General features: G+C 39.3%; 2 protein-coding genes across 2 annotated transcripts; both read left to right on the forward strand.

Annotated features, from left to right (window-relative positions):
* The first annotated feature begins 17,667 nt into the window (after positions 1 to 17,667).
* LOC143613103 (remorin-like) lies at positions 17,668 to 18,976 on the forward strand. Its single transcript, XM_077086909.1, has 4 exons — positions 17,668 to 18,065; positions 18,251 to 18,343; positions 18,588 to 18,664; positions 18,752 to 18,976. Exons 1-4 carry the CDS (start codon positions 17,915 to 17,917, stop codon positions 18,950 to 18,952), a joined length of 522 nt encoding a protein of 173 aa, XP_076943024.1. The 5' UTR covers positions 17,668 to 17,914; the 3' UTR covers positions 18,953 to 18,976.
* Positions 18,977 to 21,441: 2,465 nt separating this feature from the next.
* Positions 21,442 to 22,033, forward strand: LOC143613102 (LIM domain-containing protein PLIM2b-like; the record flags this gene model as incomplete). Its single annotated transcript, XM_077086908.1, has 4 exons — positions 21,442 to 21,573; positions 21,649 to 21,745; positions 21,845 to 21,867; positions 21,953 to 22,033. Coding segments are annotated over exons 1-4 (333 nt in total), but the record flags the coding sequence as incomplete, so codon positions are not given.
* Positions 22,034 to 26,345: the final 4,312 nt, after the last annotated feature.

Genomic DNA, 26,345 nt, shown 5'->3' on the forward strand with positions numbered 1-26,345 from the left:
TTTTCATCGTTTCTGTGATACGGGTTAGGTTCAATTAAGCTCAAAATTTAAATGGGCAACAACTCGGAGATTATGATGCCTCCTATCTATTCTCAAAGCGTATTTGGCTTTCCCCAAGTCACCCCGAGTTGACCTCGACCCGTAGTGTCTGATTAAATAGTAATTACTCATCGATCTTCAGACTCTTCTTCCCGTTCTCTATCTTGCATCTTGATTGAGAAGTCTTATCATTATGAACTCTAGAATGTCTCAATAACACAATTTTTTTTTTAAGTATTTACACAAACTTCAGAGTAGTAAACAACTGCAAGTCCCGAATCTGGATCACTGCAGTATCTTGACACGCTATCTTCACGGGAATCAGAACACTCACGGGCTCGTGTATGACTGGGTAATCGCTTTTCTGCCTATCATTCGGAAAGATATATATGGAGACATGCACAACTGTTAAGGAGTTTCCACGTAAAATCGAGTAGATTTAGTTAGTATCACTTCTACTTTTACGCACCATAAAAAAAATTACCATGACATACAATGACTGTTCTAAAGTCTTTTAGGCCTAATAACTTCACTAGTTAAGCACACAGAATCAGTATATCTATCACTTTCCAAGGTTGGATCAATTTTCTGTTAAACATAGTAAAGGAACTTCTTACGAAGTAGTAGACTTAAAAAATAATTTCATCTCCCTTAAAAAATTTTAACTTCAATCGCCCCGATCAAATTGAAGTTTTCAGGTAAACGGCTATCCTGAAGATCCAATGGATCAGCTGGACCGACCACATACGAGTATGTGTCCTTCTAACTAAGTTTGAACGACTAATTTTCAACGAAAGAATAAAAACACATCATAAACCGCCCCGGTCACTTTCAGTCATCTGGTTAATGGCTATCCTCATATTCTACAAGTAGAAATGAGGACCAAACATATCCGAAGATATGTCCTTCAAACTGAGGCAACCGACATAATTCTAAGCGATAGTGACAATTTTTTTTTTTTTTAAACAAAGTCACAAAACACGGTTACTCGGGATTGATCATCCCATTCAGCTCAACAAGGTTTTGAAAACGATTTTTGTCAAACGCTTTAGTAAACAAGTCAGCGAAATTATCTAACGTATCAACCTTTTCGAGTACAATCAGTTTCTTCTCAGCACAATCCCGTATAAAATGATGACGGATGTCAATATATTTAGTTTTACTGTGCTTTACGGGATTGTTAGTTACTGAGATAGCAGCAGTGTTATCAATGCAAATAGGAGTATGAGTGAAATTCAGACCATAATCGCGCAACTGTTGTTGAATCCAAAGAACCTGGGAGCAGCAGTTTGATGATGCCATGTATTCTGCTTCACAGGTTGAAATGGCGACTGTGGTCTGCTTCTTGCACTACCATGACACTAATCTGCCTCCAAGAAACTGACAACCACCTGTTGTTGACTTCCGATTCTGATTGCACCCTCCATAATCAGAATCCGTGTAGGCGACCAACTCCAAGTCTCCTCCTTTCGTGTACCACAGCCCCAGCTTAGGCATGCCTTTGAGATATCGCAATATCCTCTTCGCACCCTTCAAGTGAGATTCCTTTGGGTTTGCCTGAAAACGTGCACAAAGACAAACTGCAAACATAATATCAGGTCTAGAAGCAGTTAAGTACATTAAAGAACCTATTATTGCCCGATATTGGGTTGGGTCCACGTCTGCATCGTTGTCTGAATCAGCACCCAATTTATGGTTGACGCAGACTGGAGTATCAAATGGAGTGCTGTCCTCCATCTTGAAGCGTTTGAGAACATCATAGACATACTTAGTCTGATGAATGAACATCCCATCTTTCTTCTGATCAACCTGCAGTCCTAAAAAGAAAGTTAGTTCACCCATAGCACTCATTTCAAACCTCTTTTTCATGACGGCCTCAAACTCCTGACACATGGCGACTTTTGATGCAACAAAGATGATGTCGTCCACGTAGACTTGCACCAGAAAAAAGTCGCTCCCTTTTCTCTTAAAGAACAATGTGCTATCAATCTTTCCCCTTTCAAACTCATTCTCAAGCAAGTAATCGGATAGTGTTGAATACCAGGCACGAGGGGCCTGATGTAGTCCATACAGCGCTTTACTTAGCTTGTACACGTGATCGGGAAAGTCTGGGTCAGGAAAACCCGGAGGTTGCTCAACGTACACAACCTCATCGACTTTACCGTTAAGGAACGCACTCTTCACGTCTAGCTGAAATACCTTCATCTCCTTGTGTGCAGCAAATGCCAAAAACAATCGAATGGCTTCCAATCTCGCCACAGGAGCAAACACCTCATTGTAATCGATCCCCTCTTGCTGATTAAAACCTTTTACAACCAGCCTCGCCTTGTTCCTTATAATAATCCCTTTCTCATCTCTCTTGCATTTGAAAACCCATTTGGTGCCAATCGCATGCACATTCTTCGGTTTTGCAACCAAGTTCCATACCTCCATCTTTTTGAACTGGGCTAACTCTTCTTGCATGGCTTCGACCCACGAGCTGTCCTTGAGAGCCATTTGATAGTTCTTTGGTTCAATCTGGCTGATGAAGCAGGTGTACAAGCATTCGTTAATGATGCCTGATTCTTTAATGCTTGTGTAAACACAGGTGTGCTCATTCAAGCTTTGTCTTGTTTGTACACCGTCGGACAGATCACCTATCACGTTCTCCAAAGGGTGATTTTTGTGAACTCTCGTAGTCGGAACCGCACTGACTTGCAGATTGTCTTCCAAGTTCGAAGGTATCTCATCAATGGGTGATTGTTGTTGAGAGTGAAACGGATTGAAGAATTCCTCTTCTGTAGAGGCAGCAGGGGTATCGACAGCATTTGACGAGGAAGGCTGACATTCATCATACTACGGTCGTTGCACCAAAGTGTCTTCCTCATCGTAAATCATCTTCGTAGCAATTCTCTCATCAACTTCTGCACAATCCAAATAAGGCATGTTAAAAGATTTAAAAAGCCTATCATAGTCGAAAACCCCAACGGGTCCCGTGCTTGGTTTTGGTGATTTGTAACTTGTGATATCAGTGTTACACACCACCTCAACCTTGTTGGTCGATGTATTAAAGACTCGTCTGTTGGGAGTCCCAACAACATATCCGACTAAAATACCTTCGTCGGCTATTTCACCAAATTTAGAATTTGTCTTTAATATCGAACACGAGGACCCGAATGGTTAGAGACCACTCAAGTTGGGCTTTCTCCCATGCATAAGTTCATAACATGTTTTATTCAGTCTTTTAACAGTTAAAACTTTATTAAGGATATAACAGGCTGTTGCAACAGCTTCAGCCCAGAACACCACAGGAAGTTTCGAATCAGCCAGCATGGTTCTGGCTCCTTCAATTAACGTTCTGTTCTTCCTCTCAGCCACTCCATTTTGTTGCGGAGTATACGGAGCGCTGTACTGGTGTTCTATCCCTTTCTGTAAGCAGAAGATCTCCATCTCATAATTTTTGAACTCTGTCCCATTGTCACTCCTGATGTATTTAACCCTTTTCCCAATGATATTCTCAACCTTGGTAATCAAATTTTTTACCATCTGAACCGTTTCATCCTTTGACTTCAGGAAATATACCCAAGAAAATCGAGAGAAATCATCAGTTATCACCAAGCAGTATGATGTTCCACCTAGACTTTTTACATTCACGGGACCGAAGAGATCCATGTGAAGTAGGTCTAGGGTACTGACTATAGAATTAACCTTCTTGGTGTGATGGGTTTTCTTGTGTTGCTTTCCCTTTTTGCATGATAGGCATTGGTCTTCAAAGTTGAAGTTCTTCAAGGGAACACCCAGCACCAGCCCATTCTTGACAATGTAGTTCATTTTCCGAAGATGAATATGCCCCATTCTTCTATGCCATAACTCGGACTCCGATTCAGTTGCTTTTGACAGAAGACACGATTCTTCTGTGGCCATCTCAGTCGACCTCATGTCCATAATATACGTATTCTTTTCTCTTGGAGCCTTCATTACAATCCAATCCTCTGGTATCTTGAAACCAGGATACAGCACGATCGCCTCATTCTTGGTAAAGTGCACTGTGTAGTCTTTGTCACAGATCTGCGATACACTCAGCAGATTATGCTTTAGTTCTTCAACGAAATTCACTTTCTCTAAAGTCATTTTTCCATTAGTCACCTTCCCAATTCCTGTAATCCTTCCACCGCTCTCTCCAGCAAAACTCACTCTTCCTCCTTGAACAGGTTTCCATTCGTGTAACAAATTCTTGTTACCCGTCATGTGCCGGGAACAGCCGCTATCCACAACCCATAGATTGTTTGCAGCCCTGTTCAACTGTTCCTGCACGATTAAAGCAGAGGATTAAAATGTATCGACCCAAGACCTATTGGTCTTGGGTCGATACATCCCGTACCTTGGCTGTCCAAAGTTAGTATCAGAATAATTTCTGTAAGTCCTAAAAGGATACCTTCTTGTAGATTGACTATGAGGCCATCCAAACCTTCGTGAATTAAATGAATTATTACTTATGGTTTGTTTGTTAGCAGTGAAAAACTGAGATCGTTTTCTTTGAAAACCTGGATTAGTCCAATTTCTGAACTTTGATGAATTTTCATTTTTACCATTATAGTGATTATTGTTAGTTCTGTTCTCAGTTTTCGAAGGCCTCACACCTCTGAATCTCTGCTTCAGAGGGCAATCAGCAATTAGGTGTCCTAATTGATTACATCTGAAACAACTCATGTGTTCAACTTTCTTTTCAATAGTTGTTTTAGATGTTGAGGCTGCATTACTTCCCGTTTGTCTCACATATGGTGGGACATACGGGTTTAGTGGAGATTTCTTTTCAGTTGTTTTATTTTTCTCTCCACATTTTGGTAACACTGCCTCTTGATTTGTCTCACTAGACTCGGATGACTTGTCCGAATTTGATGAGACAGAACTAGGAGCAGAAATCTTAACACTCGAAACAGGCTTACATGTTTCGCCTTTACTAACTTCTGGATCTTTAATAGTAACCTTAACCGGAACTGTCTGACCAAAATCAACATCAACAGATTTCTGATTACTAGGATCATAAGTATAGTTATGATTGTAAGCTGGTGGAACTTCATGATATCCAATTCCTCCCCTTTTAACTGGGGAACCTTGATCACTAACGAGGTGATCAAGTATAGCGGAGGAATTTCTAAATTGCTCAAGTTTCCTGTTTAGTTCCACGACTTTCACATGGTGATCAGCTATCTGTTTATCCCTTTCAGCTATTAGTTTGGTTTTCTCTTCTAACACTTCATAGCTAAGATCAATTACTTGAATTTTTTCAGCTAGATTTGCTTTAAGACTCCTAATATCTTTCTCACTAGCTTTTATTTTTACTTTATAACTGTTTTCTCTAGCTTTAGTGAAATGATGATCTTCTTTTAATGTTTTAAATTGAGCATCCAAACTAACAAACTGATCAGTTATGGTTGTCAACTGTTCAGACAGATTTTCACATTTAGTACAAGGGAGTTTAGTACTTACCTCGGAGAGCTGATCTGTCACATCGGCCATGAAAGCTTGATTTTCTCCAGTCACCTTCTCACTTTCTGCAGTTTCGATGTTCGCCAAATTAGCCTGTTCAAACACTTCCTCAACATGCAGATTCCAGTTGTACTCCCCGTTCTGTCTGGATATCATGGCTCTATTCTCATTACCACCCCCACTCTGCTGTGTAGACCTGTTCTGACTACGTTCAACACGTTCATTTGTGCACTCTTTTGCAAAGTGGCCATTCTGTTGACAGTTATAACATCGCACCTTTGACTTGTCAAAACCTGGTCTTTCACCAACAAACTTCCTACCAGTCTTCTTCATAAACCGTTTAACCCTTCTGACTATCATCGCCATCTGCCACTGCAGATCCATCTCTTCCAGATCATCAGCATCGATCTGATCATAGTCTTCGTCTAACGTTGCAGGATCAACAATCTTACCTTGAATGTAATTTTCATACGAAGCAATGAAAGATGCATAGAGAGCAAACTGCTGTTCAGCAGATTTAACACTCATGGGCATCTTTGAGTAGTTGTTGTTTGAAACACTTGGGGAAAAACTACTCTTGGTTGCTTGAGGTTTAGAAGCATTTGATCCACCAGCTACAAAACACACATCACCATTCATGTTGAGAGATACATGACCTTCATGTGTTGAGTTAGCGCCCGAGTCTCCTTTTGAGTAGTAAGCAGACGATTCAGACTTCGAACTTGAACTTGAGTTAACTTTTGCACCATACATTCCTGGATCCTGAACCTGATCAGTTGGTGTCTCTTTTCAAACCATGTTAAGTTCAAACGTTCGTAGTTTGTTGACTGCTGTTTCCAAGTTATAGTCGGCAAACTCTTTGTCTTCCCTCATCAACACAGTGTACATCTCCCATTTCGGTGGGAGAGCATCAAGAAGCTTTTCAACGATCTCCTCTTCTTTGTAAGCAATGGAATAATTGCTTAGTTCGGTCATCAGATGATAATATCTCGTGATGATATCATCAAGTGATTCATTCTTCAGATACTTGAACACCGAGAATTGGGTTTTAAGTAGTTTAATCTTTGATGCGCGAATCCCCACATTACCCTCAAAGCGGTTTTCAAGTGCTTCCCATAGCTCTCTAGCAGTTTTATACTTCCCGAAGGTGTGAAGAATCTCTTGTGGAAGAGCCATTGTTATCGCTGCATGAGCTTTGCTTTCAGCCTCATACATTTTCTTTTCTTATTCTTCCATCTTGTTGTATTTCTTAATCTGATCACGACCCTCATACTCAGCAGTTGGTGGAATGTATCCATCTTGTATGCACACCCACATCTTAGCATCTTGGTACTTGACATATTGTTCAAACCGATCTTTCCACGCCACAAAATCGGTACCCTTAAGCATCTTCGGTGCCTTAGTAGCTGAACCCGCTTCCACTTCCATCTTCACCAGTTCCGTAATATTTATTGGAGTCATCTTTCACGAAACACAAAGAAAACCGAAAAATAAAAATTTTATTCTTAACAGTACTGTAGGCGAAGTTGTGGATAACTTCGCTTAAGTCTTAACTTCGCTGGAATTCTTAACTTCGCTTCCTTTTTAAATTCGCCTGAATCGGCGAAGATGTAGATAACTTCGCTTGAGATAAGCGAACTTGTAAAGTAGGCGAAGTTCTGGATAACTTCGCTTGAGAGGTAGGCGAAGTTCTGGATAACTTCGCTTGAGATAAGCGAACTTGAGAGGTAGGCGAAGTTGTGGATAACTTCGCTTAACCTTATATCTTCGCCAAAACCCTACTAACAGTGACGGCAACTTCGCCTGATGAACACGATGGATTTGCAGGTTTGATTTCTGGATTTTGCGAGGTATGCGAAGGTGTTATGGGTTGTTTATGATGGTGGGAGGTGAGTAGGACACAAAAACTCGGTAAACTTGTCCCGCGAATAGTCAAACGGAACGATTTCTACACCCGCGTGATAATCCCGAACCACACAATCACGAGCAAAAGCTCTGAAATCAAACCTGCAAATCCATCGTGTTCATATCTGCATATCTTTTATATAATAATCAAACCACGTTACAAACCGAACATAAACCAAAACTCGTCCGACCCGAGGTGAGCTCTACCTCGGGCCGTCCCACACGACTCTCCCTCTGGGTTTCTCTCTAGACAATTGAACTGAACACACAAAATGCTAACTTTCTGGATTAAAAAACCTAAACAAGACACATATATATATAGACAAAACAACTTCGCGGGCTTGGGCTTGGGCCAGTAGGCGAAGTTGTTATAACTTCGCCTACGGCGGCTGTTCGGCCAAAAACGCATCAGAAACGTGCCAGAAACACCAAAACGCAGATCTCGAACCATAGCATAAGAGCCTAAGGCTCTGATACCAATTGTAGGTTCCCAGCCGGATCTACACGGAATATCTCGTTCTACGTAGGTGCGGAATCCCTACGAAAGACGTTACGAGCGTAGAAGACGATATACTTTAACACAATCGAACACATGTTACAATAAGCAAAGACACGTTGTATATTATGCAATTAAAGTGCTTTCATCAACCGAAAATAACACATGAATAATTAGCAGCAAATAATAATAAATATAAAGTATACGGCTCCGCTGCAACTCCATCCCCACACTTGTCCTTTTCATTAGATTCTTCCTCGGGGATCGTCTCTCTAGCTCGTTCAATCTTCAAACTAGCAAAACTTAAAAACACAAAAACAAAGAAAAACTACAAAAACAAACTACGTTAGTGACTCAAAGAAAATAAAAATAAAAATAAAAATAAAAGAAAATAATACAAACTCTACACTTGAGTTTCCACTCAAGAACCCATGCTATGCGAATCACGTGGCGGACCGAGTGGAGCTTCCTCCACCACGGTAGAACTCCAATGCCCTCCAAAATTCCGAATCATGATCCGACCATTCATCAACCTTCGTCTTCTTCTTTCTAACCCCACGAACCCTTTCAATCTTTCGCTTTCCACTACCAATTTCTCTAACACACTTTACCATTACCCGAGAACTCGAAACCTCTCGCCCCTTTTTCACACTAAAACTCAATGAACGGGAATCGTCAAGACTAGGACCCATGCCCGAGATAAATGATTCTATCGAGTAAACTGGATGACATGGATCGATAAGACCGTCTTGACCACTCGGATGTCTCATGGACTTCGCCAAATAAGTGGCACTATCATCACCGGATCTAAGAGTTATCTTGCCTTCAAACACGTCAATGATTGCCCTAGCAGTACGTAAAAATGGACGACCCAAAATAATAGGAACTCTCTCGTCGGCCTCCATATCCAAAACAACAAAATCTGCGGGAAAGACCAACTTATCTTCCTTAACGAGCAAATTCTCCACGACACCCCTCGGATACTTAACGGAAAGATTGGCTAAAGACAACGTCATACGAGTAGGGGTGAGCTCTCCTAGGCCCAACTTTTCATATAAAGAATACGGCATGAGGTTTATACTAGCTCCAAGATCGTCCAATGCTTGACATGTCGTGTCATTTCCGAAAAGACATGGAATGGTAAAAACGTCGGGGTCGGGTAACTTCTCCGGTACTTTATCAAGGACTAATGCAGAACACTCTCCATTTAGCGGTACAGTCGACAGCTCCTCCAACTTATCCTTTCTTTTAAGAATATCTTTCAAAAATTTGGCATATTCAAGCATATGCTGGAGGACTTCGACGAACGGAAGGTTGACATTCAATTGGCTAAATATATTGAGAAAATACCCATAATATTTCGTATATTGTTGATGCTTTAGACAAGCGGGATACGAGACATAAGCAGGGTTAATGATGTGTGGTGGTGGCCGAACTCCAACCGGCTTCTTTTCAACTAGTGGCTAAATAATCGGTGTTGTAACTTGTGACTTACCCGGAGCCCCTACCTCTTCCTCCTCATCTACCAATTCATCATCCCCATTTTTCCCTATTTCTTTACTAACTACCTCCGGACCAAAAACCCTACCACTACGAGTGGAGATGGCTTTCAATTGAGCAGCCGGATTAGTTTGAGGAATACCCGAAAACTGACCTAGAGGCCTTTCTTCCAAACGACGAGCAATATCAACAACAGTCCTTTGAATATAGAGAATAGCAGATTGTTGATTCCAAAAATGTAGGTCGTGCTCGGAGAACTTCTTCTGTATAGCTTGGTCTCTCTCCAGGATTTGCTTCATCATCTCTTCCAAACGTCCAATTCCACCGTTTGAATCATGCGCATTATTTTGAACATTAGTATTATTGGTATTATTATCATTAAAAACTGACCTTGTGTTGGAGCATAATAATTTTGGAATCCGGGTGGTGCGCTTGACGGACGCCAATTAGCATTATTCTGATTCGGGTTTTTGTAGGTGTTCCAACTCTGATTGTTTCTATTGTTGTAATTGTTGGGAAACCTATTCTGACCAGCAACAAAATCGACCTGTTGATTCATCACCGGGCACTCCAAAGTACCATGTCCACCTCTACAAAACTCACACCTATCCACCTTGGCCTTCAACTCCTTAATCTCTCTAGTTTGTGATTCCAAAGCAGCTGCCACACTAGTATCCAGATTAACCTGGTGTACACCTCGAGCGGACGAGGATGTACTGCTAACGGGAGTGGAATTCCCGCAATGTGGCTCTTTGGCATAATCGGATTGAGCAAAGCTCTCAAACAACTCGTTACATTCGGTGACATTCTTCTTTGCCTGTAAACTTCCTCCCGCGGCCGTGTCAAATTGAACTTGGGTTTCGTAGTTCAGCCCATTGTAAAATTTCTCCACGAGAGCCCATGGTGTGAGACCATTCTGTGAGCAACGGGCTAGCATGTTCTGAAAACGCTCTCAAGCATGACAATATTTTTCCCCCAGTTCCATGTGAAAAGAATGAATTTGATCACGAAGAAAAGCCGCTTTAGCAGGTGCGAAGTACTTCTTGATAAAAGCTGAACGTAACGTCTCCCAAGTAGTGAACGTGCCAGGTGGCTGCGTGTCAAGCCAAGTAGCTAATTTACCTGCAAGTGAAAATGGAAACAGATGTAAGAAAATAGCATCTTCGGTGGCACCTTGTAAATTAAAAGTTTTAAGAATGCGGTAAAGTCGGTTAATGTGAGCCGGTGCATCCTCGTCATCACGCCCATGAAACTGATTTGTTTGGACGATGTTGTTCATGACGTATGACGGAATTTACCACGAGTTGGGATTGTTGATTGCGGGGACGACGATGCATGATTGGTTTCCGGTTAAGCCATCGAAGGCTTGAGCAGCAATTGTCCTATTGTCGGCCATTTGAACTTCTGGTTGGCTTTTCGGGCTTTCGGGTAGGAAACTGGGCGGTGACGAATTTGGTGTGGAAGCGGGTTCTGACAGTTGTTTTTCTACTGACGAACTAGCCTCAGTCTTCAACGGGGAAAATTCTAGATTCTCCAACGGTGGTCCTTGCGAACGAAGATGTGGCATAAACCTGAAAAATGCAACAGACCAAGTGAGTAGACTCAAATATTTAAAAATAAACTAAAACTTAAATTAACTCCTATGACTCAAACAAAACTAAAACAAATAGCACGTATGTAGCAGATAAGTCCAAGTAAAGCTAAAAACGCAATTGCTAAGAGTCCCCGGCAACGGCGCCAAAAACATGATGTGCTAAAAACATTCAATTAAATATTAACTAAATTAAACAAGTAATAAAAACTAGAATTAAGACTCAACTACGCAAAACACCGGCAAGTGAACCGATCAATTGTACTAAAGCTAAGTAAGTCCGGTATATCGAACCCACAGGACTCTATAAATTACGTAAATTAACTAATTAGACTCGACTTACGACACGACTATTTATTATTAATGTTTTAAGGGGGTTTTTAAACTAATATTAAACTTAAGAAATTTAATAAACAAGCAAACGAGAAACAAGCCATTAAACACAAGATCGAAACCAATAAGAGAAGTAATCTACCTAGGTAAGAATCCCATGCATCAGCAATCATCAAGCAATGGACAAATAACATGATTATGGAAACTGATTTCTAAACATATTCATCTAACAAACCCTAAGGACCCTTGACCGAATCAAACGAAATCCCAAAGAACAATTATTAGATTATTAAGCAATCAGTATTATTGATTTCCTTACAGTCATCAATTAGGGTTAATTAATAGTATCTAAAGCAAGCAATCTTACGAAACACTAAACCCTAGATAACTTGATAAGCTAAACACGAGATCATGAACAAGGATCAACACAATAAGCAAGAATATTGTCACTAATCTATCCTAGCATGCGATTGACCAAGACACATGAACAACTCCTCACCTTACAGCTATTGGAATTTAGCAAACCATTCAAAATCCTAATCAACAATCAACAAGCTTCTATGATCTAATAGGCCTATTCAACCATAATAATCAAAACACCAAGTAATTGATTAAACACGAACCTTAAATCTAAAGAACAAAATCAAGAGATAAAAGATCTATGTGAAGCAATAGTTAACAATCAACCAAGATAATAAACACTCATATGCATCATGAAAACAAAATCAAGTCTTTTACTATTAATATAACGAAACCATAATCAAAAAATAGTCCAAAGCAAGAATCAAGCGTCAAACATGTTCGTCAAACCTAGGTAGACATGAAGTCTAGCCTAGAATCATTATTAAAAACAATCCTAAACAAGTATTAAAAACAAAGAGGAAAGACATGACAAATAATGAACAACGAATGAAAGTTAGAGCGATAAAACCCTTTGCAATTGATCCTTGAACATCCGTATGAAAGAACTCTCGATCCTCCTTGATTCCTAGCTTCAAAACACCTTCAAAACCTTAGTTCTCTCTCCAAAATCGGTTGCCAATAAGCTTCTTTTTGTTTTGGTTTATAACCCTCTTTATATATGAACGAGCTGGGCCTTAAATTGCAAAATATGACTGATCAGGATGCCTAGGCGTCCCGCGACCGGCCTAGCCTTCCCCGTCGCACGGCGCAGAGCCCTCCAGGAGGAGATTTTTCTTTTTTTTTATTAAATTTCTTGAAAAATCTTGATAAATCTTCTTCCTTGAACTCCAAGTAACGCTTAGAACCTTCTTGACCTTCTTTTCCTTGACTTTCAAACCACCATCTACATGCAAACAAATCAAAACACTAAGTGGAATAATCATGTAATCATTAACGAGCAAAACGAACTTAAACTTCTTATGAGATGATAGAAAGAATTAGATTTAACGTTCAAGACACCAAACGATATAAAACATGATAACTATAAATAACTTGACTCAAAACCTTAAATAATAAAAGACTAACAAAACACGAACTAAACCAAACTCAAAACATTAAAAAAACATAACTTTACAAGGGATTCGAGATGTATAAATAGACGTATATCAACGTACCATCACCAATAGACCCGCAAATAGCCGAAAAATCAGTCAAGTGCGAATACGGGTCTTCCGAAGCCATCCCGTTAAAGTGAGGAACGATGTTGATGTAAGATGGCCGTGACTTGAATGTTTGTTGTCCCGGTACTCGTTCATGTGGGACCAACGGGGATGCTCCATCTGAGATAGCCGGTCTGAACCAACTGCTAACACCAAGAATCGGGGCCGCATAATTTCTCCTAAGCCTCTGGGGGTTTCCCAAACCACCCCGATTAACCGGAATACCACGAACTCTTTCGGGCCGTTCCGCCCGATTTACCCTTTCTCGACCCCTTCCATTTCTATTGACTGCTTCAGCCCGTCTTCGATTAACAGGCTCTTCCACCTCATCTTCATAATTACCATCGCCCTCGTCTTCCTGCTCAACCCCCTCGTTCTCGGGCTCAACTGCCAGATTACGTCTAACCCATCTGTCTACCTCGTTATCGATCTCAAAACCCTCATTTCCATTATTATTTCCCCCTCGTCTTCATCTTCTGTCGGAATACTTGGTTGAACATCATCAATATTTATCCGGACTCGGCGGTTGGGGTTACTATTTGGAACTGATGGTCCGGCTTGGTCAAAGTTGAGGATTAGGTTTAGGTTTCGGTTTCGGTTTTGGTTTCGGGTTCTGGAAGCACGAGCTGAGTTGTTTTGGGCGTATTGGTTATTTTGCTCGCTGGTTATTGAAATTGGGTGGTAGAGGTATGTGATCTGGGTGAAACTAGTTATTCTGTGGGAGTGGGTCTTGGTTTTGGTTCTGGTTTTCGTTTTGGTTCGGGTTTTGGTTTTGGTCTTCCATCTCAGAGTTGCGATTTTGTACTCGGTTATGCTGAGCTAACCTCTCGATTTCGGGCTCGTAAATTAACGGAGACTGTCGGCCCGAATGGCGGGTGCGCATAAACCTGTAATCTGCACATCTAACACAACCCGCGTAAAATGAAAAAATACAAATAAAATAAGGTAAAATAAAAATTTAAACTAAAAACTGAAAATTAAATTAAACACGAAAAACAAAAAGCGCACTAACTCCCCGGCAACGCGCCATTTTGATTATCGTCGTTTAAGTTAATCAAAAACCCAATTTAAACTAAATAGTTAGAGCAAGTAGGGTATCGTATCACAAGGAGTATGTGGTCAATGTATTCGTGTAACAGATTTATAATTATGAAGAGAATGATTTTTAGTGCTGATCACACAAGCAATAGTTTGAATTTAGAGAACTAAGCAACGAACAAGTAAACGAGTATTAAGCAGTTAACAAACAAATCACACCCGGGAATTCAAGTAAGCAACCAACAGTTATCTCATGCAACCTAACAGATTAATTATTAACGATTAATTGAAAACTGATCAATCAAACAAAACCTTAGACATCAACAATCACTTTACACACGGCACCAGGTATCAAACAGTCTTTGCCAGTGTGACTCAGTTAAGGGCAATCGTATGTTTTATCTTATTTAATCTAACCAAACAGTTATATGACTAATTATCTAGCAACTGGTAACAGATCGTTCAGACCAACGTAAACCTAAACCGACCGAACACTCAGAAATACCGAACATCAATAATCATATATCAATCATCAATAATAATACACAAGTGTTCTTAATCACATGAGAAAAACTGTAAATATTACAAACTATACATCCCGGGTGCGATTCTAAGAAATTAGCCGAGCCGCGACATCATCAAGTCTTCGATACGGATGATATTGATCATGCGGGAGGTCTTGGCACAAGCTATGGTGGTGGAAATCCCCTCTTGGAGCTGCTGGAATCACCTTTTGGTCGTCAAAACGGAGTTAGGGTTATGACTTGATGAATAAGAAGATATAACCTAAAATTCCCGTCTGCACACCCGTCGCGGTACGCGACGGGGCCTTCTATGGTCGATCGCGTAGCGCGATTGACCAAAAAGTCAACTATTAATTTCCCACCCATCGCAGTACGCGATGGGTCCTCAGCAATCCCATCGTGTACCGCGATGGGACATGTTACAGCAATCTTCAATACACTTCATCGTTTTGCGTGCTGGACATCCCGGGTCTTCATTCCGTGTTACAACAGGTCCATATTGAGTATTTTAACGCCTGTGACCTGAAATCCAATAATACACGTATGAAGTATCGATAGTTCTAGAATAAACAGCTAAAACTAAACAACAAACAAACTAAAACATATACAAATTAACCGACCATCACCAATATCAATTTGAGGTCAAATGTGAAAGCCCTTATTTTTTATGTGTTCCCTACGTGACGACTATTGTTCCTTCACATCTCATAACTCACACCTCCTATAGCATATAGCCTCCTACTGCTACGATGCCTTAATACATAAGTTTTCTAACACCGTAACTCTATGATGCTTCCACTATATATGTACGATCGTAGTACGTGGACTAATGTAATGGACAACCACAACCCGGTTTTAAACTCACATAATCTTTTGCCAAATGGTCAAATACAACATTCATCTCGTGCATTCACCAACTCCCATAAGATTGTGTGTTTGAAATATATACACACTTTGTGAATGATACTTAAACTCACAGTTTTCAACATTTACATAACTAGGAAGCGATAATTTCACTAAATAATTTTTGTCTAAACACCTTTTTCATCATACAAAAACAATACAAAAAATCATGAAAACATTGACACAATAAAATAAATATCTTGATTTCTCACTAACTTTATTTAAACTTTATCGTGATTCATTGGTGCTATTGATATTTTCATACACCAACCGTCAATTACAGAAGTGGATATAGAATTATTGAAATTGGACATATTTGCCATCAAAGTACCAGAATGTTGTTTTTTATTCTTAGAAAAAAAACAAAAACTTAATAATCAGTATTGTTCTCAGATTATTATTTGATTTATTTAAAACACAACTTTAATAAAAATGCATGGATAACATTATGCTAAATAGCATTATGATTATAGATAACTTACTATATGATCTTAGAGATGGAAAAATCGGGTTATAGACTCAAATCGGTTTGGTCAAAACCAGTTTTAAGAGAAGCCAATTTGGGTAACCCGGATTTGGTGAAAAATATTCGAACCCCACACAAATTGGTTTGGATCGGTTTGAAATTGGTTAGGGTATACGAAGTTACGAACTGGCAATTTGGATAGTTTGACTTTGATGACAATTGGATCGTGTTACAATTCAGTTTTGGTGATGAAAGGGATAACTGCAAACTGGCGGTTTGGGTCTGGTTGGAATCAGTTTGGCTCAAACTGGTTTTGAAGTGGCATCGGATCGGGTTACAAACCGGTTTGAAAATCTGTTTTTATACACCTATATTAATAATCTTACTCGTTACAGCTTTGGGCCTCACATAGCCACATATAAGTCCAAAAATACATGAGCTTTTACGTTTCGGTCCATTGTAATGACATACTATTATACTTCCGAGTTCCGAGAGACAGAGTACATGCCTTTAAATTAATATAAAAAAACGTTATGTTAAATAAAGACGGAATATCCAATTTTTCTTACATATGGTCGAAGATGAAGGATGAGCTTGTCACAAACTCTCTTACTTGTAATACTTTTTGGGATATGTTATTTATACACCCTTTATAGGGTGTATAGGGTTTAAATGTGTGTTAAAAGGATGTGTGAATAATCAAAAAGAGTGTATGAATAACCATTGTCTACTTTTAATATACATAATTTTATATAAATATATAGATAATCATTTAAATAAATGAAGAAATATATGAAAAAAAAAAGATTGTGGCATAACGTACAATCAAAATACTTGGCTTTGTTACTTTTTCCTTATTCATGGTCACGAAAAGAAAGAAAGTTGGAACTTAGATAACTACCCTCCACCTTGTAGAGGACTTAAAATGTGCAATATCAAAAGGATTTTAACTAAATATTTTGTTTATGAAAGTCGGTTTGCATCACATGGATTTTCAGTAATATTATATCTATACGTATATAATTAAAATGAAATTAAATTAAGAAAGAAAGATGTTTAGATATCATGTAGAATATCCATGATGGACATTTCATTTTCTTTATACAGCTAGCAATCTTCGTTTTATAAACTCAATCCGGATTATCCCTTAATTAAACTATACCACATCCGACAATGCCATTTTAGTTGTACTTTTCTTAAAAAGTGACATATTGATAGAACAAAACGTCCATAGGGATGGTTACATTTATAAATACCAAAATTGATTACATAAGATTATGAATAATGACTTTGTATATAAAGTTGATTTGATTCTGTTGTTAGCAAAATACATGTCACATGTGGTAAGTCTTTAAATCCAATACTTATATATTGTGACAAATCTTTGTTGTTATTATTATTAGGTTTTCTTTTTCTTCTTCTTCTTCTTTTTTTTTTTTTTTTTTTTTGAGAAAGGAACAAATTTCCCAAACATGCTATAATGTTATTTGCTAAACAGAAATAATTTGCATAATAAAATAAAAGCCAAAGAATTAAATAGGTATCACACAGTTTTATCGTGTTACTCTGGAAAATGAGAAATATGTGGCCATGCACCCTGTTTACATCGGCATTGTGAACTGTGAAGTTGTTCGACACAAAGCGAAACTCAATTAATTAGACATAATCGAGAAAAGTTACTTAAATAATCGCCTACTTTATTTGTTTTTATTAAGCAAACTAATTATGCCAAACATAAACTGACTTAGAATATTTCTATAGTTGAGCTGTCAAATAAAAGTAATTACATTTTGATCATCCAATTAATTACATCTGTACATGGAAAATCAAACATTGTTATCTCCAAATATAGTAGGTAACATTCCAACTGATTCATGATCACTATGTACCATCTTTGACACCACCCTCCTCCTATTTTTACCTACCACATAACCACCCTCTCTCAACCAAACACTCTCTATTGTTTTATACTCTCCTTCGGGTTTTATATATCTGGCTACCCGAAAAGTGATCAAGAGTTGTTTTAAGATGGGGGAAGAACAAGATGAAAACAAGAAGCTGGATGTGGTTTTAGAAACCGAAACCGAAACCGAAACTGAATCAAAAATAATTCATGTATCAACTTCACCACCCGAACAAAAATCAAGTCCGGTCGCAACACCACCGTGTGATGGTGAAAGTAAGCTCTATCTCTCATAATATAACTATTGGTTTTATATTATTATGCTAATGATATATCATCTAAGATAGAGCTATAGTTTGCCTATACCTCGTCCTGCATACCTTACCTATAGCTATAGGTAAGATTTTACTGGGTATGATTATTGTGTTACTGATGTGTATAAATTGTGAATTTACCTCCAGATGCCGGGCTCCAGATAGTTGTTACCGAGAAGAGAATTGCACTGATCAAAGCATGGGAGGAAAACGAAAAGACTAGGGCGGACAACAAGTATTTATTTTCTTCCATATCATACAAAACTGGCCGCGTTACATCTTTTACAGTTCACTTGTCGTATACACGTGTTAGAAATTTATAATAACATAAATAAAACACATCTTTTTATTAAATTTTTAGAATAAAACAAATTAAACTAGTCAACCAGTTAACTCACAGGCCAACTAGAACACAACCCTTTTAGCTAAACATGTACCCCGTTTTTAATAAACGAAAACTGAATGCACATGGTGTGTGCAGGGCACACAAAAATGTCAGCAATCGGGGCGTGGGAGAATACTAAAAGGGCAGCAATAGAAGCCGATCTCAAGCAGATTGAGGTAGGCACTTGGTACTATCTTTTACACAAGTAGATTTGCATGAAACAATAAAAATAATACTGTAATAAATTTGTGTGATTTGAACAGCAAGACATTGAAATTGAGAAAGCAAAACAGAGAGAGAAGATGAAGAACAAGATTGCTGCCCTTCATAAGGAAGCAGAAGAGAAGCGGGCGGCCATTTTAGCCAAAAAGGGGCAAGATATGATCAAGGTGGAGGAGGCGGCTGCAAAGTACCATGCGACCGCCACTTTGCCAACCAGATTGTTTAAATGTTTCGGCTATTAATTGGCCGAAAAGAAAATCGTTTCAAAGATATTGTGTATCAACTGTCACGATCAATCTCTATAAACTTATATCGTTCGTTGGTTATTTTTCGTTTTTTTGTTTCTAGGATCAAATTCTACACACTACATGCTGCCATATTATGGATTCTAGTTAAAAGATAAAAAACAAAACACATGCTCTATGAACACATAAATGTCTACTGCAACTAGGTTATAGTTACATTATTGTGCTATAATATAATTCCAAGACTCTGTCAAGCTTGTCACGCTACCAATACAGCGAATAACTATGAAATCGAAAAAACCGTACAGTCCGGTGGTCGGAGACTAGACCTTCTTTCACCCGGATCCGACAAGAAATTCACAGGAGTCTTTTTTCTTGCTGAAATTCCCGCCCATTTTAACACATCACAAAGGACATGCCTGACTAAATCATGTTTATATTTAAACCCTGGGAGTTCTTTGCGACGAACCGCGTGTTCACCAAAATTATCTAAACAAACCTTAAGGCAGACCGAGCAGGGCTCATCAACTGGGAACAAGGGATCATTAAACGATATTTAAGAATGGCTCGGTCTCCACTGCTGACATGTGCTGGCCTAACCCTTCGATGGGGGTGACAGTCAAAAAGTCTTGAGCATGAGGAGTCAAAAGACATTCTAATACCTCTCTCTGACGAGAGGACATGCCAAACTTTTCTCCCAAACTTTGGACGGTTTTACTATAAAAGGCACTCGTCAATGGTGGGAAACAAATTCTAACGGGTGTTATTTTGGAAAAGAAAAAATACTATGAATGGTAATCAAACGTTAATTGTTTTCAAATGAATATTTTAATTCTTACTATAAATACACCGTTTTTTTCGTTTCCCCCAAACTCCATGTATTATACAAAGCTGTTTTTAATTTTGTAGTAACTAGTTTGTTGGAATTTGTGGTCTCTAAATTAAATGTGCCCAGAGTGGGTTTGAATCGGCTCGTGTGCTAGTTAAAAAGTCTACATGCATTCCCACACTAGGTGAAATGGGTTTTCATATGTGTGCATGGTTTCTAATGTCTTTAGAAGATGCGGAGCACACAAAAACTTATGTTGTACATATGCGTCCATATTTCAACATCTTCCCGTACTTGTCGTTGATACATGACAAAGCCCATTAAGACCCATCGGTAGACTAAAAATCATACACATATCTTAATAACCAAAATAATTTATTATGACGTACATAACGTAACTTTGTTTAATCTAAACCAACTCATTAACACATAACAATTGACATTAAAGCCATTAGTGTACTAATCATCATACATGTGCCCTTAACATCATAGTGACTTACTAGAGTGACTTGCTGGGACGTAAGTTGATCTTGCTTAACCTAAACCAACTAGCTAGTACATGGAAATTAAGGCTCATTAAAGCACATTGTTTACTAGTCATCATACACATATACTAAGCACCGAAAGTACTTATTATGAGCTAATGTGACTTTTGTGTAACCAAAACAAACTCACTAACAAAGAACAAGCTCCTTAAGGTCCATTAGTGTACTAACCATTTAATATACATTGATCAATCATTTGATGTTTCTTATGAACAATTTGATCTGATATTTTTTTATGTTTCTTATTGGCATTATGATGGACGGATATAAGTATATATAATGTATTATTAAAATTTGCCCGCTAAGGATCAATGAATAGAGTCTTATGTAACTATGAATCTCAAGCATGATTTTTTTTTTTAACATTTTAAGATTATTTATGAAGTGTTGTTAAAATGCAGGTTTCATGAAAGTACTAGCATAAGCTGACATATAGTTGTTTAGCATGTATCTTTAAAATCATTAGAAGGGAAAATTCCTAGCATATGCTGAAATATAGTTTTTTAGCGTCTTAGAAAAAGAATTGTTGGAGATTGTCACATTTTATGCCTATTGTACTTAACTCATTAGATCTTTCCAGAATTGCTAACCAACTGCTAAACATATTCCTAAATTCACACACACTCTAAACATATTCCTAAATTCACGTTAATGTCCATCGTGAGACTAGAACCCTCAAATACTTGGGGAGAAACATATTTATTACACACCTTAATACAGACTACAAGCCCTATGATAACTATTTCATTGGATACTTGTTTTAACTTTCATTGTAAGTTGAGACTCGATCCATATTAATAAAGTTAATAATGCCATTGTTAAGTTTTTTCTCAATTGATAACGCTAACCCGTTAGGGTGGGATGTGAGAAAAAACATGTCTAAAAATAAGATCAATACACATGGAAGAAAAAAAATGAAAGTAAACATAAAAATTTTATTGCATATGAATAGAAGCCAAAAGCTAGTCCCACTAAATATGATGGCAAAACAACCTTGTCCACTCAAATCCCAATCCACCTTTCATTTCTAAGTTATGTCAATTTAATTTCTAATTTTAGAATCTTGTTATTTCAGTTTCTGAAAGCAAACAGAGAGAACAAAAAGGTGGGAAATGTCCACAGAAAAATGCATGGTTTGCGATGAAACTGCTAATGAAGAAGATGAAATATCATATGCTGCTGGTGATGGAGTTTGGTTTCATAATCAGTGTTTCAAATGCAGTCAATGTGATGAACATCTTTTGGTATTTTCTCTAATGGTATTATTATATTTTGTTCCATATAATAATTATAAATAATTGTTTATTTTTTTTAATTAGGAAAACAATTACTCCTTATCAGATGGAATCTTGTATTGCAAACCTCATTTTGATGAAAGAGTAAGGAACAATAGAAGGCTTCCAACAAGAGGAGTATGTGAGTTTTTTCATATCTTAATTTCTCCTAAAACTATATATAGTTCTATATTTTTTAGCTTATTAATTTATCTAACTTGATTTTTCTTCTGGTGACAAGCTTTGCCTAAACCAAGTGAACTGGTATGACCAAATTATTACCTTTAATTTTATGTAAGCATGAGTTAAAAGTAATACTTCTATTTAATATAAGACCTTTAATCCGTAGAATTCATCTGGCAAACTTTCTTCCATCTTCTTCAAGGCACAATCAAAGCGAGTGGCTTCTAAACTGCCACCATCGGAAAAGGTATGTTACCTCTCAAGTTTTCATATCGCAGCCCTCATTTTGATGAAAGTTATCGGGTATACTTGTTTACGAGTCTTCTGGTTATAGTTATTCGTTGAGATTTTCATTAAGAAAATCTAATCTTATACTTGCTCCATAACCCCCTAAAATTTAAAATCCTAAACTACGTTTTTAACAATAACATAAGTTTCTAAAATCTTTAAAATGTTATATTTGGTCATGGTAAACATATGAGCATTCACATCTCATTTCTCATCTTTGCCAAACCAATCCTATCAGTGACTTCTTTTTGAAGGTCGGTCGTACAAATGGATTAATTAATTACAAATGAAAAGTAGATAATTTTTTTACAACAATTGGGGGGGGGGGGGGGGGGTCCATTGGTCCTACATGGCAACTAATCTAAACGCGAACCATAGTAATTCGTTCGGTTAATTGCTTTGCTTTCTAGGTTTCATGTTAACCCGAAATAACCGTAGGTTCCAATAGCCAGATATAATAAATCGTTTAAGTTCACATGCCACCTTCAACTCTATACATTCTTCTATTCAGTCTGTAATTTCATATCACAATATTATTCAATTCTTTTGTGGTTATGTATTATGCGAATTCAACATAGAGCAAAATCACATTTAAACAATTGGGTCTGCAATTTTGTCTTATTCAGTTCATCATTCGTGATTGGGATAATATGTAGTTTCGTGATTGGGATGATTATGTTATGACTGAAGATGATTATGTTGATTTATCTTTAAAATTATACTTTTTTTATTTTTTAGTTTTGATTAATCAAATACTTGAAACTCGATTAACCTACTAAGAAAACCAAGAGAAATTAGGGTCGAGTTTCGATTATGGAATTAAAATTCTCAAATCTAACCCAAAAATCCAACCCGAATAACAATCCTACTATAAAGAATTAAATTTAACTAGTTACTTTTCATTATTTCTTAATTTTATGTCTTTAACACCTCATTATGACTAACTGGACTTTTGGTTTGACTTACTGACTATGCAATGTTACGTTGCCCTGTCACTTGTTAGATAAAAGTACCACAAATAAAATCCAGATGCAAATTGAAGAAACGCGGATCTACTCACTGGTAGCAGATCTACTTTCCTCGGGTATGATTAAACTGTTTCACCGATGGTTCCTTTGAATCCGTGTTCTTCCACCTACAAAAATGAACAGCGCCGTTACTTACCCCTCAGAAAGGGACAGAGGGGTCCTCTTTGGGGTAACCCTCCGGCGTGAGAATCAGTATCTTTGTGGAGAAGATAATAAAGTGTGAGTCAGTGAAATCTCAAGAGTATTGCTGAATCGCTGAATACTCTTGATTGTGTGACTGTGTGTTTTCTGTAACTGACTGTGAGTGAATATAATTCAATATGATTGAATGTGATATCACTGCTTGTAACTGTCAATGATTGAGTGTGAATGAATGTGTCATCAAAGTGGAGTTGATGCTGTATTTATAGTGCTAGGGTTTCCACTGGCTGGGCTCAGCCTCGTTGGCCTCCTCCAATCGCACTGCGCCACGTGTCCTCTGGGACACCTGGCGCTTTCTCGTTGGTTGTAATCATGTGGTAGCACATGTGTCATGCTGAGTTGTCGACCTTTCATTTGGCAGCTGTCAACATCAGCATATTCTTACTCCTTAAAAAGATGCCTTCTAGAAGAGTGTCTGACGTGCACAATCAAGGTTGCCCTGATCCTGATTTGGATAAGGACGAGGTTGATTATGTGTACGTGTGATATGCGCCCATCCTGAGAATGCGCGAAGTCTTCTTTTTATTCTCACGCGCAGATATTTCATGCGCAGGTGTGATATGCACGAGCGTGTGATATGCGCCGCGCGCTGGTGCGCCACGCGCATATGTGACGCGCGAGCATATGTGATGTGCAAGAGTATGCGATATGCGCCGCGCGCATATGTGATGCGCGAGCATATGATGCCTGGGCATGTTTTGTATGCGCGATGCGCCTGGGTTTTGGCTTTGTGCCTTCATAATGTCTTTATCTTGTGGGTTGACCCGCCTTGCTTGGTGTTGAGGCGGGTACATACCTCTTCAAGCCCCCCCAGTCTAATGTGTGTCTTATCTTGCGCGAGCGTGGTAAGATAGATATTAGACTCACTGAATTGTCCTTTTATAGGGGGTTTTGTCGTTTTCTTGGTTGTTTCCATCGTCGCGCGAAGTTCTATCCATTTGGCTGAAAACGAAAGGTCCAAACACGTGGTTGGTTGGTGATGACGTGCGCCGTAAACGTGTCAGACGTTTCGTGTGCTCGAGGTGCTACAGTTGCCTTTCACGTCCCCTCACACAGCTGTCTTGAACACGTGTCGCACTCGCATTGGTTAGTACCTGGGAGTGGGGGCGCGTCTCTGTTCCGTGGCAGGTCGGTTACATCTTTTTGTCCCCTCACACAGCTGTTAGGGACACGTGTCGCGCCTTCGTTGGCTTGCCCCTGCGAGTGGGGGCGCGTGAAATCCGATCAGCTGCCACATTTCTCTCTCCTGGGCCTATAAAAGCAGGCCCTTAGGAAATTTTTATCTTCATCTTCATTGTTGCTAAAATTCAAATTTCTGCTTTCACATTTTGATTTGAGTGTTTACATCGATTCGAATCCTCGATTATCGGCTATTACAGTTGTATGTCTGATAGTTCATACTCGTCTAGCCCTTCAATCACCTCCGTTGCCTCTTAAGACGCCGTGTGAAATCTGTGGTGATGTCGACATTGAAGCAAAAGGGGAAGGGGAAGAAGTTTGTTGAGACCACATCGGAGGAAGTAGGGAGGACCAAGGCCACCAAAAGGTGGAATGAAATCCCCTGCAAATTGAAGCAGGCAGATCTCGACAACCTGATCACCTCTCAGGGCTTTCCCACCCTGTTTGGCTGCATGTTGCCTAGGTCCGGGCAAACGGCGGCGGACCCGCCTGCCGGCTATATATCCCTATATAGCCACTTTTTCACCCACTGCAACCTTCGTCTCCCGATGACAAGGTTTGTGGGTGCACTGTTGAAGTTCTATGGGATTCACATATCCCAAGTCCATCCGTTTGGACTCGTGCGCGTGACTCACTTTGAGTTCATGTGCAAATCCCAGCGCGAGGAACCCACTCCTCGGCGCTTTCAATATTTTTATAAGGACAAGATCCAAGACAATTGGATCTCTTTTATTCCTCGCAGTCAGAAGGTGAAGTGCTCCACTGTTTCATTCAAGAGCCTTCATGACTGGTCTGAGAGGTTTTTTTTACATTAAGGCCGGTGTGATCCCCATCCGTATGACCATGCGCTCTATCACTTCTGCGCCTGCGGATGAGGATGTCCTCAAGAACCCAACTGGCGCATGGGTTAAGAAACTGACCGCCGAACCATCCCCCGCGAAGAAAATTTGCGAGGAGGCGCTGGTTGGGGTCGGCATGAGCAGGCTCTGGGCCGACAGCGCGCTTGAGCCCGTTATCCAAGTCGACGGGTTGTGTAAGTTTTTTTTTTTTTTTTTTTTTTTTTTGCGCGAACATCGTTCTTTTGCTGATATCATTTAACTTGTCTTTGCGCAGTCACCAAGGATTACATCCTTGCCGCTTATGATGAACATGTGGAGGGCGGCTCCGTCGAACTTGGCGTTGGGGAGGTTGGTTTCCCGGATCGCTTTGATGACATGTTCATCCCAGTGGATCTGGATTTTGACTTTGACGGTGACGCGCCTGGTAAGCCTTCGCACTCCTGCTCATTCCTTTAGAATACCCAAGTTTATTAACAGTTCTGTCGCTTGTTTTTGTAGATGCGCTTGAAAACTGCGAGCTAGAGCTCGCGGAAGAGGAGGAGGAGGAAGAGGAGGCGCCTCTACTAAAGCGCAAAGCTAAGGGGAAATCTGGCGCAGGGGCCAGTAAGAAACAGAAGAAAGAGGACACCCCTGTCGCTCATCCCCATGCTCAAACGAAGGGACCTAAGGAAACCCAGGTGTTTACCACAAAGGTTTCTTTAGCTTCTCTGCCTGTGAGAGTGGGCAGACCTCCTGTCCACTTGAGGTATGGTGGCGTCGCCTCCTCCTTTCGCGCGGCTGAAGAGAGAAGCAGTGCCGCGCCTGCAACAGGTATACTTTATTTATCTTCATCTGGCTGAATTGTTATTAAACCTTTGCTCCTTTAAATGTTTGCAGAGGCAGCGACGGTAACAGATCAGCCGCAGGCGCCACAAGGTGCCACGGCTGCGCCGGGGACTCCATCGAAGTCCCCTGTTCTACCCTCTGAAAAGGGTAGAATGGATTTTATGGCGATGTTCGATGCGCGAACAGAATTGCGCCAAGG

Source organism: Bidens hawaiensis, unplaced genomic scaffold (assembly GCF_021521415.1).
Source record: "Bidens hawaiensis isolate Kalapana, Puna unplaced genomic scaffold, B.hawaiensis_p1.1 tig00036697_1, whole genome shotgun sequence".
NCBI lineage: Eukaryota > Viridiplantae > Streptophyta > Magnoliopsida > Asterales > Asteraceae > Bidens > Bidens hawaiensis.